The sequence below is a fragment of the Gymnoscopelus microlampas genome (genome assembly GCF_963454915.1).
Source record: "Gymnoscopelus microlampas genome assembly, chromosome: 2".
Classification (NCBI taxonomy): Eukaryota; Metazoa; Chordata; class Actinopteri; order Myctophiformes; family Myctophidae; genus Gymnoscopelus; species Gymnoscopelus microlampas.
In genome coordinates this window covers 62175508-62195309 of record NC_139939.1, presented here as the reverse complement: position 1 = coordinate 62195309, position 19802 = coordinate 62175508, and the positions used below count along the sequence as shown (strand labels likewise).

The 19802-nt window shown below is 39.4% G+C and overlaps 1 protein-coding gene across 2 annotated transcripts in view; it reads right to left on the bottom strand.

Moving 5' to 3' along the window:
- The window catches only part of bms1 (BMS1 ribosome biogenesis factor), a 53583-nt gene that overhangs the window by 14220 nt on the left and 19561 nt on the right, over positions 1-19802 (bottom strand). The window contains exons 8-17 of one of the 2 annotated variants that reach the window (XM_084081254.1): positions 16910-17100; positions 16450-16682; positions 16079-16211; positions 13756-14047; positions 11880-11981; positions 8983-9146; positions 6059-6140; positions 2283-2347; positions 1689-1877; positions 869-1057 (exon numbers count right to left, since the gene is read on the bottom strand). In XM_084081254.1, the coding sequence (XP_083937380.1) occupies positions 869-1057; positions 1689-1877; positions 2283-2347; positions 6059-6140; positions 8983-9146; positions 11880-11981; positions 13756-14047; positions 16079-16211; positions 16450-16682; positions 16910-17100 (1640 nt within the window). The remainder of the gene's footprint in view (positions 1-868; positions 1058-1688; positions 1878-2282; positions 2348-6058; positions 6141-8982; positions 9147-11879; positions 11982-13755; positions 14048-16078; positions 16212-16449; positions 16683-16909; positions 17101-19802) is intronic. The other variant, XM_084081255.1, reaches the window with a different exon arrangement.

Below are 19802 nucleotides of genomic sequence, written 5' to 3'. Positions count from 1 at the left end.
CAAATAGAATCTCAAATGAGGAAATTTATAAGAAGACAGGCAGCGTGCATATGTCCCTTGAGATAAGGAGACGGAGGTTAAGATGGCTCGGTCATGTATTGAGGATGCCCAATGAAAGGCTACCCAAAGTTGCCTTGAGATGGACCGCAGTTGGGAAGAGAAACAGGGGTAGACCAAAGATCACCTGGCGAAGGACAGTGATGACGGAGCTGAAGGAGATGGGTCTTTCCTGGGACGAAGCGCAGGCCAAAGCACGAGACAGGATTCAGTGGCAGTGTATGATTGCGGCCTTATGCCCCAACCGGGACGAAGAGGATAAGTAAGTAAGTAAGTAATGAACCTGATCTGGCGCAGCGCTCAGGTCCTGGACCTGGTGAGACGAAGGAGGAGCCCGGCCAGGAGACAACCCACAGAGCCTAGTCCTTCCATGTGCCAGAGCCTCCCCGTGTCCCTCCACGTGCCAGAGCCTCCCCGAGTCCCGGCAGAGTACTTCCGGAGAAGCGGACTGAGTGGCCCTGTCTTGCCCTATAGGACTGACCGTGGGTACAGTAGCTACTGGGACGTAAGTCAGGGCTTGATCAACCCTGGCTGGGTCACCTGGGCGAGGGTGTATGTTGTATGTTGCGAGACCCGAAACACCCGATGACCCCAGGCTACAACACTGATGATACGTCCCAGTTGCATCCATGTGATGTATTCTTTATTATTAATCATAATTATTCTATACCAATGAATCATAATTATTCTATCATTTGGTAGTAAATGTTGTCTGGAAAATACTGGGTCCATAGAAAAGAACAAACTAGCTGCTGATTGGGTGGATCAGTCCACCCAGGATAACGTTAAGGTAGTATTAAGGTAGTATTACCTGTAGGTATCCCAGGGTACCTTCTGTAGAGCCCAGTCCACCCAGGATGACGGGGTAATGGGGGTCGAAGGCGGTGATGAACTCACAGGGCAGAGCAGGGATCTCCACCCGCACGTACATGCCTGGACGAAACCCCTCATACTGAACTCTGATGTCATCATCCAGCGCCTCGAACTCTGCCCTGTTTAACTAATAACATACACAACGTTAATTATTACATTAAACATTACATTACTAAATATTACATTATTAAATATTACAGTATTAAATATGATATTAAAGGTTCTATGACATTCATTTTCACTTTTTTTTATTTTTTATGTTTTTTTGGGGGTTTTATGACCTCAATTACACCCAAAAAATGTGAACTTTGAACATTCAGTGGGTTTTCTGAATAATTAGGCTGAAAAGTAATCTGAGCTTGGCCCTTCGGCAGTGAGGTCACAGTCGATTAATCCCGCCCACTCTCCTCCTCGCCCCTCCCCTCCCCTATCCTTTCCTTTGGGGGGGGGGGGGGGAGCACAGGCGATGATTGACAGGCAAAATCCCTCACCAGCGACACCCGCAGGCAAAGATTTATTTTTCATTGCAGTTGAAAAGGCTTTAGAAATGTGAGAGAAAAACACCTGCCATGGATCAATGGAGTGGATCTCTTTAGTTTAAGTAGGAGTAATAAGTAGGAGTAATAAGTAGGAGTAATAAGTAATGAGTAATTAAAGGGAAGTAATTACCTCGGCTTGTTTCTGCATCTCTTTAGTTTATTAAGTAGGAGTAATAAGTAGGAGTAATAAGTAATGAGTAATTAAAGGAGAGTAATTACCTCGGCTTGTTTCTGCATCTCGTCCTTCAGGTCATCAAAGTAAGTGGCATCAGGATCGTCGTATTCTGCGTTGAATCTCTCCTTCATCCTCCTCTTCTTCTCTAGTCGTTTATTCTTCATCACTTCATCATCGTCCAACTTCACTTTGGGCTCCTCTTCCTCACCTTCATCTCCATCGCTGTCTTCCTCCTGAATGATATAATTATTATTAATATTCATATTATTATTATTAGGGGAACAACGACCCCTATTGTTTTTATTAGTTTTATTGTTATTCCGCCACTCTTTGCAGTTCTGGCTTAAGCGTAGAGTTCTTAACCGTAGAGTTCTTAACCGTAGAGTTCTTAACCGTATCTTAACCGTAGAGTTCTTAACCGTAGAGTTCTTAACCGTATCTTAACCGTATCTTAACCGTAGAGTTCTTAACCGTAGAGTTCTCAAATTCTACCTGAACCCGACCCGACGTTTTCGGGCCGAGCCGGGCCTCAAAAGTATGCTAATTGGTCGGTAATTAGTAGCAGTAACAGTAATAGTATTAGTAATAGTAATAGTAATAGTAATAGTATTAGTAATAGTAACTAGTATTCATGGTACCTTGTGTTGGTCAGCTTTATGGACCTCTCCTGTTTCCAAGTCCTCAAAGTCTCCATAGAGCTCTTCTATAAACACACACACACACACACACACACACACACACACACACACACACAGTGAAAAGGTTCTTGTTAAAACATACAACATTACAGATTATTATCATCATCATTATTAAATGTAAAAATGATAGATTATATATGATTAATTATAGATTATATATGATTAATTATAGATTATATATGATTAATTATAGATTACTAGAGGCGCCCCGTGAAACATTGCGGACCACTTTGGCTGTTTTTTTTTTGATGAAGGTGGTTGCTTGTTTTCTGCCAGGCAACACTGCTTGTCTGACGTTGTGGCTTGTGTTGTTAGTGACATGTGATATGTTGTTGTTGTTGTTGTTGTTGTTGTGTTTAGTGCGAAACAATTACACAGGAAAAATGAGGACGGACATCTCTCCAGTGTTGATTTCGTCAGCTATTTCTTAGTCTTAGTCCAGTTTTAGTCCAGTTTCAAAGACGGTTAGTTTTTATCACATTTAGTCAAACTCATCCTTTTTTTATTTAGTCTAGTTTTAGTCGACTTAAAGTCGAGCATTTTAGTCTTTATCTTAGTCCAAGAAAACATATTTTTATTCGTCTAGTTTTAGTCGACAAACTGTTGACATTTTAGTCAAGTTTTAGTCATGACAATAATATTAGCCCTTTACTTTTTTTTGTCAGCAGATAATATAGAACATTTCCATCTAATCTAAACATATCTCACATAGCATTTCCTCTCATCCTTTTGATGAAAAATGCAATTTTAAGGAATACATCCAGACATGGAACATGTTCTGATTGAACTTGTATATTTATTTTAAACTACAACAATTCACAGACACACCAATGCTTGCATTAAAATAAACTAAATACATCTCAGATGAAAAAATGAATAAAATAAAATAAAGTGCCTCATGGACTTAACCACTTGAAGTTGAACCCCAGCATCTATATTCTAAGGGGAAAACATAAGCCATAGAGCTTGTAGAGCTTGTAGATCGGTTATTTCTGGCAAAGAGATTTGGAGTAGAAGGGAAACGCAGTCCAACGAAGTACAGACAGAGCCAACTCAGGTCAAGACAGTTTACCAGTAAGTGGTTATCATTGAGAATGACAGATACCAGGGTAAATATAAACGACTCACATATCATTCACTAGTAGTAGTGTGATTGATTAATTGATTGATTGATTGAATACTGTATTTAGAAGTTTGCAGAAACAAAGCACATGATAGTACAGTTCCAATACAAGGTCAGCTAAAAAAAGAAGAAGAAAAAAAGTTTTTGTCCTAATGTTATTTTGGAAACGGTGAGTGTGTCACCTAAATATTACTTGTTTGCATCCATGTATAGCTGCCCACATGTTTTGTGCACAATCTGCACACTGGGTTGTTTACAAGTTACTATGGTTCGCTTGCTTGCTGCTACTAGATTTATAGCAGCAAACTACATATTACATGACGTTCATATCATAACAGTCATGACGAAACTTCAACCTCTTTTTTGCACTTTCTACATTTACAGCCCGTACATCTACATAAACGTTCGGATTTCAAATATAAAGTGCTTATTCCGTGGGCCACGGGTGTTACAATTTACTTCGGGTGGGTATAAGTACTATCTTTCGCCGCAGGCTGAAAACCCACCTCTTCAGGAAACACTACCCTTCCTCTTTGTCTGGCTTACTTGTTGTTAACTAGTTGTACGAACTCTTGTTTTATTGTTGTACTGTTTTATTGGATCTTGTTTAGTCGATACACTTTTTGTTTTAGCTCGTGCTCATTTGATTTAGCTATTTTGTCTCATCTGTTTAAGAAAGTAGGTAGCTGATATATAGCACTTTTACCTTAGCGCTAGGTATACTCTTGGTTGCTTGTTTTTGCATGAAATGCACTTAAAGGGTAAGACCACTTTGGTAGAGGTTTGGGTTGTGTAGGTACCTTGCCATGATGTAACTCCAAAGGTGGGTAAGAAATCAAAAATAATTGCTCCATTGATTAGAAATTGATAATTCAAAATATGCTCCTCATTGACTTACATTGTACGGTAAAACAGCTCTCAAAGTCACTCTTTTAACACAAAAACGAACGCAAACAAAGTTGATTCAGACAATATAGAACATCACCAAACCCAGTACTGTTTTTTTTTTAAATAAAAATGTCAACTTCCTGTTAATTTTGCCATTTTTAATAAGTAGAAAACCCGGACTGGATCGGCGGATCCGGATCCAGATCTTCAAATAGTAAAATCAACAGGAAGTTGACATTTTTATTAAAAAAACAAACTGCACTGGGTTTGGTGATGCTCTATATTGTCTGAATCAGCTATGTTTGGGTTCATTTTTGTGCTAAAAGAGTGACTTTGAGAGCTGTTTTACCGTACAATGTAAGTCAATGAGGAGCATATTTTGAATTATCAATTTCTAATCAATGGAGCAATTATTTTTGATTTCTTGCCCACCTTTGGAGTTACATCATGGCAAGGTAACTACACAACACAAACCTCTACCAAAGTGGTCTTACCCTTTAAGACTTCTGGTGATTAGTAGTTTCGTTCCCTACCTATGCTGAATGCACTTATTGTCAGTCGCTTTGGATTTTATTTCAATAAAAAGCATTTTAGCGGTCATTTTCTCATAGAGTTATAGTGTATCAGAGTGCAATTACACCTCCCAACCGATAGGGTCACGTAGTTGAAAGCATGGAGAAAATGGCCACCGATCGGATTAAAATGTTTTTTTATTGAACAATAAGGAAAATATGGGTACTTATGGGTTACCCGAACAGAGTTGTAACATCCCTGGCCATATGGTAAGCACTTTATATTTGAAATCTGAACGTTTGTGTAGATGTACGGGCTGTAAATGGACAAAGTGCAAACACCAGGTTTAAGTTTATCGCTACATGCTAAGCTAACGTAAATTAGTCAGCATTAGTTTGGGCACTTTAGGGTCGGATTAGTGTTTTTGTTGGAACATTAAGCCGACACGCAACACCACGTTTAATGTTACGTTGTAAACAACCCCCACCAAACCTTTTGTTAACTTAACTAGATTTATTTGTGGTGAACGATCAAGTTTGTTGTGTTTTTCCCAGCTATCTTGTGACCACGTTGCTTGCCTTCGGATAAAATCAAGCATTGTTTTGTTCTCCACATCGATGTAGCGAATATATAACCTCTTCTCTTTCTCCCGAGCCCCGTGAAAAGCATTTTACCGTTTTATTTTGTAAAGTTTCACTCTGAAATCTGAATCCTCCTGCCATTCATTTGACGGTGATGTGTGTGTGTGTGTGTGTGTGTGTGTGTGTGTGTGTGCGCACGCGGCTGCAAGTTAGAAAGGTTGTGTGTGAGTGAGGAACAGCAGCATACGCTGCGCGTCAAAGGAGACAGGGAGTGACAAAATCATATAATATAATATTTCGTCTCGTCTTTGTTCGTGAACTAAAATGACCATAGATTTTAGTCTAGTTTTTATTTATTGAACTACATTTTCGTCTCGTCTTTATTAGTCAACGAAATTGCATAATGATTTAGTCCCAGTTATTGTTTATTCATGTGGGTGGTCTCGTCTCGTCTCGTCTCGTCTTCGTCGTTTGAAAAATGCAACATATTTCGTTTCGTTTTCGTTAACGAAATCAACGCTGCTTCTCTCCAATGTAATAACAGATAGATTATTATAGATTATCATCATCATTATTAAATGTATAATCTTTTTTTTGTTATTTCAACTCACCGTCTTCTTTGAGCAGCGTAGCAGCATCCTGACCTTCTTCCCATTTCCCCGTTACGAAACAATCCCTGATGGAGTCCAACATCTGAGATATACCCAAACATTAGAATAATTATACAACCATACCACATGTTTTCATTTATACAACCATACCACATGTTTTAATTTATACAACCATACCACATGTTTTCATTTATACAACCATACCACATGTTTTAATTTATACAACCATACCACATGTTTTAATGTATACAACCATACCACATGTTTTAATCTATACAACCATACCACATGTTTTAATTTATACAACCATACCACATGTTTTCATTTATACAACCATACCACATGTTTTAATTTATACAACCATACCACATGTTTTCATTTATACAACCATACCACATGTTTTAATCTATACAACCATACCACATGTTTTCATTTATACAACCATACCACATGTTTTAATTTATACAACCATACCACATGTTTTCATTTATACAACCATACCACATGTTTTAATTTATACAACCATACCACATGTTTTCATTTATACAACCATACCACATGTTTTCATTTATACAACCATACCACATGTTTTCATTTATACAACCATACCACATGTTTTCATTTATACAACCATACCACATGTTTTCATTTATACAACCATACCACATGTTTTCATTCATACAACCATACCACATGTTTTCATTCATACAACCATACCACATGTTTTCATTTATACAACCATACCACATGTTTTCATTTATACAACCATACCACATGTTTTCATTTATACAACCATACCACATGTTTTCATTTATACAACCATACCACATGTTTTAATTTATACAACCATACCACATGTTTTCATTTATACAACCATACCACATGTTTTCATTTATACAACCATACCACATGTTTTCATTCATACAACCATACCACATGTTTTCATTTATACAACCATACCACATGTTTTCATTTATACAACCATACCACATGTTTTCATTTATACAACCATACCACATGTTTTCATTTATACAACCATACCACATGTTTTCATTTATACAACCATACCACATGTTTTCATTTATACAACCATACCACATGTTTTCATTTATACAACCATACCACATGTTTTCATTCAGTTCATTTTAGTTCATTTAGTTATCCTAGGTCTCTGTCAGGTAGCTTATAATTATACAACCATACCACATGTTTTCATTCAGTTCATTTAGTTATCCTAGGTCTATGTCAGGTCAGGTAGGTCAGGTAGATTATTGTAGGTCAGGTAGGTTATTGTAGGTCAGGTAGGTTATTGTGGGTCAGGTAGGTTATTGTAGGTCAGGTAGGTTATTGTAGGTCAGGTAGGTTATTGTAGGTCAGGTCAGGTAGGTTATTGTGGGTCAGGTAGGTTATTGTGGGTCAGGTAGGTTATTGTGGGTCAGGTAGGTTATTGTGGGTCAGGTAGGTTATTGTGGGTCAGGTAGGTTATTGTGGGTCAGGTAGGTTATTGTGGGTCAGGTAGGTTATTGTGGGTCAGGTAGGTTATTGTACAGTAGGTCAGGTAGGTTATTGTGGGTCAGGTAGGTTATTGTAGGTCAGGTAGGTTATTGTAGGTCAGGTCAGGTAGGTTATTGTGGGTCAGGTAGGTTATTGTGGGTCAGGTAGGTTATTGTGGGTCAGGTAGGTTATTGTAGGTCAGGTAGGTTATTGTAGGTCAGGTCAGGTAGGTTATGAAAAATCAAACAGATCCGTCTTGATCAGGGTTAGATTTGCGTGAGATTTGGACAAAATCTGTAGGAGACTTGTGTTATAGGAGAGTTATGTCCAAAAATGTGTTTTGCAAAGATCGGCCTCCTGGTGGCGCTATAAAAGGCTCATGTGAAACATTTGGGGCAGAGGTTCTGCTCTGGCATCCAGGGAGTGTGTGCGCACAGTTTCAATGCGAGCGAGCGGCCCAACAGTGCCGGAGATTAGCTGCTCATTGGCTGGACAGAAGGACCAGGCGCGCCTGGCCCAGGTATCCCGGGGGAGCCTGAACTCCCCCACGCTACCACTAGGGGTTGCCCTATACCACTAAGGGTTGCCCTATATCAGTGGTTCTCAAACTTTTTCGTGCCAAGGACCCCCAAATAGACACTTATTAGACCGCGGACCCCCATTTGAAAAGATAAGCCAGGGACCCCCATAATGGAAGATTTTTACGGCTCTCTAGCAGTGATTCTTAACCATTTTAATTTCAAGGACCCCCAGTCTGACATGCATTAGGCTACGGACCCCCATTTTAATGGCATTTACATCTCTGGGACCCCAATTCATATTGTAAAATCAATGTTAATGTAACTCTGAGAGTGTACAAACCAAATGGACCCGTTAGGGTCCATTTGGTTCCATTTGTACACTCTCAGAGTTACAGACCCACAAGGGTCCATTTGGTCCCTGTCCATCATTTAGTTGGGGACCCCCTGGAACCCCCTCAAGTACCCCTGGGGGTCCTCGGACCCCACTTTGAGAACCAATGCCCTATATGACACATATGATGTCATATATGTTCATATAATAGATATTATCAGTAAAATAGTTACATATGATGTGATATATGTTCATATAATAGATGTTATCAGTAATATAGTTACATATGATGTGATATATGTTCATATAATAGATGTTATCAGTAATATAGTTACATATGATGTGATATATGTTCATATAATAGATATTATCAGTAATATAGTTACATATGATGTGATATATGTTCATATAATAGATGTTATCAGTAATATAGTTACATATGATGTGATATATGTTCATATAATAGATATTATCAGTAATATTGTTACATATGATGTGATATATGTTCATATAATAGATGTTGTTATCAGTAATATTGCTACATTAGGCTTAATAATGATACAATAGTCTTTGTTTACCTCGTCTGAATCCCAGTTGTGAGATTCGGCGTGGGATTGGAACCGGGAACTGTCGGCGGCGTCGGCTCGCTGCTTCTTGTTCTTGTCGGGACGACTCACCCTGAACAGCCCCCCCAACTCTTCATCATCATCATCCTCCTCACCATCATCCTTACAGGCTGCCACTGAACAGGATCAATTATGTTAGAGGTTTAGTTTAGGGCAGGGCTACTCAGGGGCCACTCAGCAAAATACCAAAAGTCGCTCCTATTTTGGATTTTTCTATTTTCTAACACATACACGTTGTTATTGTTATAATAAAATTTACATTTTGACATCATATTCTTTTCACTGTACCTGTTTATTTTGCATTTTGTGTTTATTTTGAAATGCATAGAAAACTATGGTATAATGCATAGTTTATAACCGTTATAACACAATAAAAACACAATGGTCTTACACCTAACCCTTTAACAAAGAGTGGACATCTAAGTTTTTTGTCACACGTGTAGACAAAAAGGTAATATGTTTGATATGCAACAAGAGTGTTTCTGTGTTCAAAGAATACAACATCAAGAGACATTATACGACCAGACATGACAAATATGGCGCGAACATGTCATCGCAGGAAAGAGAAAAAGAAGTCCTGAAACTGGCCTCCAGATCAGCTACCCAGCAGAATACTTTAACAAAGCAGTCGACCATTCAAGAAACGGCAACGAAAGCTAGCTACGTACTGTCACACAGGCTCGCACAACATAGCAAGCCGTTCTCTGATGGTGAATTTGTTAAAGACTGTATGTTGGTGGCAGCTAACATGGTTTGCCCTGAAAAGAAAACCCAGTTGTAAAATATCAGTCTCTCTCGCCGCACAGTCACACGGCGTGTGGAATTAATTGATGAAGACTTGTCTGCTGAATTGTCAGAAAAGGCAGATGACTTTACATATGTTTCCATGGCACTGGATGAGAGCACAGACATCAAAGATACTGCCCAGCTACTTATTTTTATTCGAGGGATCAATGATAAGTTTGAAATAGTGGAGGAATTTCTTGCCATGGAGTCAATGAAGGGCAGAACCAGAGGAGCAGATCTCTACGACCGGGTGTCAGGCTGTTTGGAGAGGCTGAACCTGCCATGGAATAAATTGCTGAATGTGACAACTGGCTGAGCCTGGGGAAGGTGTTTCAACGTGTGTGGGAATTGAGAGCCGAAATAGCGACGTTCCTGGTCACTGTTGGGAAAGCTGAAGATTTTGCAGAGTTGCAACACCCGGATTGGTTGTGTGACTTTGCATTCGGGGTGGATTTATTGGGGCATCTTAACGAGCTCAATCTGAAGCTGCAGGGAAAGAATGCTTTTGTGCACGAGCTGTATTCACATGTGCGAGCGTTCAAGGCCAAGCTCACCCTGTTTTCCCGACAAATGAATAACAAGTGCACTACTCTCACAAACCTCCACAGCGAGTTCAACCGCTGTTTCTCTGACTTTGCGCAGATAGAACCGGAGCTGGAGCTGGTGTCCTCTACCCCCGACAGCAAGAAAGCCCCCCCAGATGTGCAACTAGAACTGATTGACATCCAGAGTGACGCTGCTATCAAACAAAAGTTTACTACATGCACGCTGGACAGTTTTTATGGCTCTCTGAATGAAACGCAGTTTCCAAACCTGCGCAAGCACGCACAGAGGATGCTTGTTTTGTTTGGCTCCACTTATGTGTGCGAACAAACCTTTTCTGTGATGAACTACAACAAGTCACGCTACAGATAACCATCTCTCCTCTGTGCTGCGCATTTCAACATCAGAAATGACGCCAGACTTTGATGGACTTGTAAAGAGAGCTGACCGTCCCAATTGTTCCCATCAGGCTAAATAACGGGTAGGCAAAGCTTTTCATGATGAGTGTCATTCGTAACTACCCCACTCTCATATTACTTATTGTTGCACAACAAAAACAGAAGAGACAATGAATGTAATGTATTTCTGTATAACAGTTTTTTCATGAACAGTAAAAGTTGTTTTGCTTTTTTAATTTTTCATTCAGAAAAGAAAAGAAAGAAAATAAATAACTTAACAAAAAATGATTTGAGTACAGTTAATTCATGTTTATATTCATGAATATGCCACCTATGTACAAAGTTGTGCCCGTGAATATTACAAATGTCTCAATTATTTGATGCAATGCAGGTATGTACTCAAAATATTAAATAAAGGTTTATACTTGTGAAACAGTCAGCCTTGGGTCCATATTTATAAATGCAATGTGTTTCATAAGTGACCTATGAAGTGGTGAATATCAAACAACTGGCAATATATACATTGTAATTTAAAGGTTGATAATGCACTGAAGTGGATGTTTATCTTTGTATTGCAACCTCAGAGTACACCAGAGTGACACATACAGCTGTAAGAAAACATTTTGTAACTGAACATTATTGTGTTGTGAAGTAAGGATGCAGGCCTTCAGGCTGGGTTAATAGTCTATTGTAGTTTAACATAATTCAGCACTGTGTGTTTTAAGTTTCAATTCAAATTTCCAGTGTGCGGCCCTTCATTTACTTTATAAAAGTCAATGTGGCCCTCTGGAAAAACATGTTGGTTAGGGTTATGGGGTTAGTTTAGGGTTATGGGGTTTAGTTAGGGGGTTAGTTTAGGGTTATGGGGTTTAGTTTAGGGGTTAGGGGTACAGGTTAGGGTTATGGGGTTTAGTTTAGGGTTATGGGGTTTAGTTAGGGGTACAGGTTAGGGTTATGGGGTTTAGGTTAGGGGGTTAGTTTAGGGGTTAGGGGTACAGGTTAGGGTTATGGGGGTTAGTTTAGGGGTTAGGGGTACAGGTTAGGGTTATGGGGTTTAGGTTAGGGGGTTCGTTTAGGGGTTAGGGGTACAGGTTAGGGTTATGGGGGTTAGTTTAGGGGTACCTGTTCCATAAACCAGTGTCCGTAGGTTGGGCGTGGCTTGTTGCTGTCGGAGAAAAGCTTCTGTTGCTTTCTGCTGAAGGCCCTCTTTCCACTGTACGCCCCCTGGTGGACAAACAACACATTGTTACACATTTATACAGACAAGGGGAACACACACACACACACACACACACACACACACATTGTGTACAGGTTTAGCTAAAGCTAGAAAGCAGATTAAACGGATGTATTCATTATTCTGGATGGAGGGATTCACCAAATAATGTTCACTCTATCATACGACAAGTATGATAGAGGACATAATAATTCAGCTGTACAGTATGCTAGAGGACATAATAATTCAGCTGTACAGTATGATAGAGGACATAATAATTCAGCTGTAAAGTATGATAGAGGACATAATAATTCAGCTGTAAAGTATGATAGAGGACATAATAATTCAGCTGTACAGTATGATAGAGGACATAGTTGTCTCCGCCAGGAGACTATGTTTTCACTTTCCGTCCCCCGTCCCCCCTCGGCCAAGCTAACATTGGTCAAGCCTCACGTGACACGTGACAATACGTTGAAAGAGTGTGCTCTGATTGGCTAGTGAGACGCATGACGTATAGCGGCCTATAAATAGATGTGTCACTTTGAAAGAGTCTTGGTCTCTTTCAAAGTGAGGTAAGACAGGAATAATCACCAAATGGCTGAGAAATGGCGGAGCAATACATTATGTAGACACACTGGTGTCATCACAATACGTAATATAAATAGCTTAGACAGGATTAATCAATATTTGCTGGCGGAGACTTGTGCTCCGAGGAGCACATTTTCTAGTTATGATTATTACTCTCCGCAGGAGAGTATTGTTTTCACTTTCTAAATATGACACACCGATTGGTCAAGCCTCACGTGACAAGTGACAATACGGTGAAATACTGTATAAATACATGGCATCACTTTGACAGTGTCTGTGCCACTGTCAAAGTGAGGTAAGACAGGAACCATCACGAAATGGCTGCATGGCTGATACATAATTGGCAGATAGGACAGATAGGACACTTATATAGACAGGAGGGATATGACACTTACACAGACGGATAGGACACTTACAGTACACAGACAGGACGGATAGGACACTTATACAGACAGGACGGATAGGACACTTATACAGACAGGACGGATAGGACACTTATACAGACAGGACGGATAGAACACTTACACAGACAGGACGGATAGGACACTTACATAGACAGGAGGGATATGACACTTACACAGACAGGACGGATAGGACACTTACAGTATACAGACAGGACGGATAGGACGCTTACAGTATACAGACAGGACGGATAGGACACTTATACAGACAGGAGGGATAGGACACTTACACAGACAGGAGGGATAGGACACTTACATAGACAGGACGGATAGGACACTTATACAGACAAGACGCACAAGTCTGGTAAGAGTGAGGTAAGACAGGAACAATCACGAAATGGTTGAGAAATGGCGGATACTGTAACAATTGGATCAGACACTTACACAGACAGGACGGATAGGACACTTACACAGACAGGACGGATAGGACACTTACATAGACAGGACGGATAGGACACTTATACAGACAGGAGGGATAGGACACTTATACAAACAGGACGGATAGGACACTTACACAGACAGGACGGATAGGACACTTACATAGACAGGACGGATAGGACACTTATACAGACAGGAGGGATAGGACACTTATACAGACAGGACGGATAGGACACTTATACAGATAGAACATTCCCAACATTCCCAACAGCGGAGAGTTGTGCTCCGAGGAGCACTTTTTCTAGTTATTATTATTATTATTATTATTATTATAATAATAATTATTATTGTTTACATTCAGCTTCTCCCTCCTCAATCTCAGCATCTTGTGATGTCATCAGTGATGTCATCTCTTCATCTTCTGACTCCTCCTCCTCAATGCCCTCATCCTCCTCCTCCTCCTCCTCCTCCTCATCACTCCTCTCCAGCTCGTCTTCACTGTCAGCGAAGGCGGGCATCTCCACCACTGGCTCCGCCTCCAGTCTCTGTTTCTTGGTGGGCGGAGCCTCTTTGATCAGCTTCCCCTCGTCACCTTCATCACCCTCCTCCTCCTCCTCCTCATCTTCCTCCTCATCTTCCTCCTCCTCCTTGGGGAACAACAACAGTTAAAGGAGCACTTCATCCATTTTCATCCTTATCTTCACATAATTGGTCCTCCTTAATGCTCATTATAATTATATATATATATATATATATATATATATATATATATATATATATATATATAAAACACATGAACATGAATCCAACCCAAAGCTACACAATGACACTAATACATATAAATGTATATAAACTAGAGGCCCTGCCCCCCCCCCTAGCCACTCACAGGCCTTGCTTATTTTGGGGTGACAAAATCGTGGGATAAAAAATGTACAACTAATTACCGTAAATGTCAGACTATAAGACTTTTTTCCCTTTTTTCGACCCTGCGGCTTATATAACGGTGCGGCTAATCAATGGATTTTTACAGCTAACGGCCACTAGGGGACCTTCTAAATCTAAGGATTTTACAGGTTACAGTCCACCACTATATAAATAAAGTTTATTATTATTATTATTATCTAATGTTGGGCCCGCGCGCCTCTCGTCCGCACACCGCTCAGAAAAAAGAAAAGTATTTTGCTGCGTGTCTGAATCACTTTTTCTTTTGTCCCAAATGCGTCCCCATCAGTGTAAAGGAAGAGCCTCGATGCACAGCTATCCTACTATGTTGCAAAAGACGCCATCTAAGTTTCCCTTTATGTAGGCATTGTCTTTTTTAATAAATCCTGTGGGTTAATGATTAATCACCAGGTTCGAGAGAGCAGTGGTGGAAAAAGTTGTCACATTGTTTAGTCTTATCCAACGATAACAACATATTCTAGTTTTGGGTCTGAGAGTCTAAATCAATGGTGGAATCCGTGGCTTAAATGTGGAATAAATAATGGACCTTCATATGAAAAAGGTTGAAAACCACTGGCCTAGAAGAGAGGGGCGAATGAGTGAGGAAGAGACGGACAAAAACAGGGGGGGGGGGGGGGGGGGGTACGTGCAACAGCGGCTGATAAGTCTACTGAGAATTACGGAGCCATTCCGCGTGGAAAACGGAACGCTCGTCCCAAAACACAATGCCCCATTTTCTTTTCGCGGACCGAGGCCGCCGGTTTAGACCTGGGGCGAAGGTGTTTCAGGACGACGGTTCTTCTTTTTGCTACTCACAACAATAGTGAAATGTGAAGCCCCGAAATAGCTTCAACTTGGCAGTGACAGGGACTATACAGTACATAATATTGTCTCTGTCGGGGGACAACCTCATAGAGCTTGTAGATCTACCGTATTGTTGCTTTTGTGTGATGATGCTGTAGGATGATGAAGATTAGAAGGGCATTCATTTACACCACTGTGAGAGAGAGAGGCTCATTTACACCACTGTGAGAGAGAGAGGCTCATTTACACCACTGTGAGAGAGAGAGGCTCATTTACACCACTGTGAGAGAGAGAGGCTCATTTACACCACTGTGAGAGAGAGAGGCTCATTTACACCACTGTGAGAGAGAGAGGCTCATTTACACCACTGTGAGAGAGAGAGGCTCGCCGCTCGCGTCGCAATTCAGCCAAAATCATTTGCGTTTCAAATGGTATTGTTTGATCGGCTGGTGATATAACTTAACAGTCACAAGGTATTTATAAACATACTTGTGTGGATGACGGTGATCATTTGAATGAAGTGGATCTGGACGCGCTGCGCACTGCGCACAGTGTTGACTCGCACAGACAATGTGTCAGCCCGTACAACATGTGGCGCGCGGCCACGACCGCGGTCCATGCTCTGCGTTTTTTATTGTTACTTTTTATTACTGAATTTATGTTAAAACTAAATGTTAAAAAAGGATTGATCAAGTGATATTACTCAAACGTTTGGGTGTGCTCACGGTAAATGGTGCCAAAGCGTGACCCCGTCCGGTGTGGTGGTAACGAATTAATTATGCCCCGAGGAGGCAAATGTGTCGTGAGCAATGACAAGTAGCCTACGCCACCTGTACATTCATGGCTAGTGTTATGGCTAGTGTTGTGTGTATATAAATATATATTTATTGGACATAATGGATCATTATAATAAATAATAAAATAATAGTTACCTCCTCTTCCTCTTCCTCCTCCTCTTCCTCGCTGGTTCCACCATCTTCATCCTCCTCCTCAGCAAAGACCACCTTCCTTCTCTCTCTCTGATTGGCTGGATCCCACACCACGTTCTCCTGTAGTCCCGCCTCCCTATTAGCAAATTAACATAACATTTTATTCATGTATTTATTCCATAAATATGTTTTCATCATCACAGTAGGGTTAATGTGTATGTACACACACACACACACACACACACACACACACACACACACACACACACACACACACACACACACACACACACACACACACACACACACACACACACACACACACACGGTCTATGCTGATGGTAAGGGGGCGTGGCCTATGCTGATGTCTTTACCTGCTGTGCTGGTTGATGTCTGCAGGGTTGAGGGAGGAGCCAGTGATGTCAGCAGGGTTGAGGGAGGAGCCAGTGATGTCAGCAGGGTTGAGGGAGGAGCCAGTGATGTCAGCAGGGTTGAGGGAGGAGGAGCCAGTGAACAGAGACACCTGGCTGGCGGCCATCTTAACGTCCAGCGTAGCGTGAGTGTCTATCAGAGACTGAACCAGCTCTGTGGTGGGACGGACCTCCTCCTAGCCAATGAGAGGAGAGTTTACTAATCATCCTAAACCAATGAGAGGTGGTGTAGTACGGTACTATTGACAGGTTAAAGGTACAGTAACATGGTGTGGTATGGTACTATTGAACCTCCAAAAAATGTTTGACACGGTTAATCACAAGCGTCTCCTTAATAAGCCAGAGGCTCTGGGAAGCTGATAGTAGCTCCTGTAAGAACAAAGAGTTGATGTCATGTGGTTACCTGTTCTTGGCCGCTATTGGTCGGCAGGTCGATGTAAACGGCGTCCTTGTCGTAGACGACTCCGCCCACTCCGGACATGGGAGCGTAGAGAAGACGTTCCTTCTCGTTCAGACATCGTTTCTTCTGCTCTGATGGAAGAGGACATGGATCTGGGAGGAAGCTTAGATCTGACACCCCAAAGTCTCCTACACCTGTAACAATATAATATAACATAATATATTAAACATGACATATTATTAGATCTGAAACCCCAAAGTCTCCTACACCTGTAATAATATAATATAACATAATATATTAAATATGACATATTATTAGATCTGAAACCCCAAAGTCTCCTACACCTGTAATAATATAATATAACATAATATATTAAATATGACATATTATTAGATCTGACACCCCAAAGTCTCCTACACCTGTAATAATATAACATAATATATTAAATATGACATATTATTAGATCTGAAACCCCAAAGTCTCCTACACCTGTAACAATATAACATAATATATTAAACATGACATATTATTAGATCTGACACCCCAAAGTCTCCTACACCTGTAATAATATAACATAATATATTAAATATGACATATTATTAGATCTGAAACCCCAAAGTCTCCTACACCTGTAACAATATAATATAACATAATATATTAAACATGACATATTATTAGATCTGAAACCCCAAAGTCTCCTACACCTGTAATAATATAACATAATATATTAAACATGACATATTATTAGATCTGAAACCCCAAAGTCTCCTACACCTGTAACAATATAACATAATATATTAAACATGACATATTATTAGATCTGACACCCCAAAGTCTCCTACACCTGTAATAATATAACATAATATATTAAATATGACATATTATTAGATCTGAAACCCCAAAGTCTCCTACACCTGTAACAATATAATATAACATAATATATTAAACATGACATATTATTAGATCTGAAACCCCAAAGTCTCCTACACCTGTAATAATATAACATAATATATTAAACATGACATATTATTAGATCTGAAACCCCAAAGTCTCCTACACCTGTAATAATATAACATAATATATTAAACATGACATATTATTAGATCTGACACCCCAAAGTCTCCTACACCTGTAACAATATAACATAATATATTAAATATGACATATTATTAGATCTGACACCCCAAAGTCTCCTACACCTGTAACAATATAATATAACATAATATATTAAATATGACATATTATTAGATCTGACACCCCAAAGTCTCCTACACCTGTAACAATATAATATAACATAATATATTAAATATGACATATTATTAGATCTGACACCCCAAAGTCTCCTACACCTGTAACAATATAATATAACATAATATATTAAACATGACATATTATTAGATCTGAAACCCCAAAGTCTCCTACACCTGTAACAATATAATATAACATAATATATTAAATATGACATATTATTAGATCTGACACCCCAAAGTCTCCTACACCTGTAACAATATAATATAACATAATATATTAAATATGACATATTATTAGATCTGAAACCCCAAAGTCTCCTACACCTGTAACAATATAATATAACATAATATATTAAACATGACATATTATTAGATCTGAAACCCCAAAGTCTCCTACACCTGTAACAATATAACATAATATATTAAATATGACATATTATTAGATCTGAAACCCCAAAGTCTCCTACACCTGTAACAATATAATATAACATAATATATTAAATATGACATATTATTAGATCTGACACCCCAAAGTCTCCTACACCTGTAACAATATAATATAACATAATATATTAAACATGACATATTATTAGATCTGAAACCCCAAAGTCTCCTACACCTGTAACAATATAACATAATATATTAAATATGACATATTATTAGATCTGACACCCCAAAGTCTCCTACACCTGTAACAATATAACATAATATATTAAATATGACATATTATTAGATCTGACACCCCAAAGTCTCCTACACCTGTAATAATATAATATAACATAATATATTAAATATGACATATTATTAGATCTGACACCCCAAAGTCTCCTACACCTGTAATAATATAACATGACATAATGTAATATATTAGACATGGAGACTCCTGTTACTGAACAAACACTCTATAGTATAGGAATAGGAATGTCAGCTGCGCTCTCTACTCCTCCATTCAAACAGTGTGTTACGAGAGGGACGTGGCTGCTCTACTTCTCCCCACGATGCTGTTTTACCGATTGGATTGTGCTGTTTGTGTATGTCTGCTAAACATGCAGTAATATAATTTCTGTGTATTCATTGTGGATGGCTGCCCGTCAGCCACCCGGCCCACCCCGCGATCGACTTAGAAGGCTTTAATGATCTACCAGTAGATCGTAATCGACTGGTTAGTTACCCCTGCTTTAGAGTGTTTGTTCAGTAACAGTGTTAAATAGATCTATATTGTGATAGTAATCATTGCTATAGAGTGTTTGTTCAGTAACAGTGTTAAATAGATCTATATTGTGATAGTACTCATTGCTATAGAGTGTTTGTTCAGAAACAGTGTTAAATAGATCTATATTGTGATAGTAATCATTACTATAGAGTGTTTGTTCAGAAACAGTGTTAAATAGATCTATATTGTGATAGTAATCATTGCTATAGAGTGTTTGTTCAGTAACAGTGTTAAATAGATCTATATTGTGATAGTACTCATTGATATAGAGTGTTTGTTCAGTAACAGTGTTAAATAGCTCTATATTGTGATAGTACTCATTGCTATAGAGTGTTTGTTCAGTAACAGTGTTAAATAGCTCTATATTGTGATAGTACTCATTGCTATAGAGTGTTTGTTCAGTAACAGGAGTCTCCTTGTCTCTCCAGCTCTT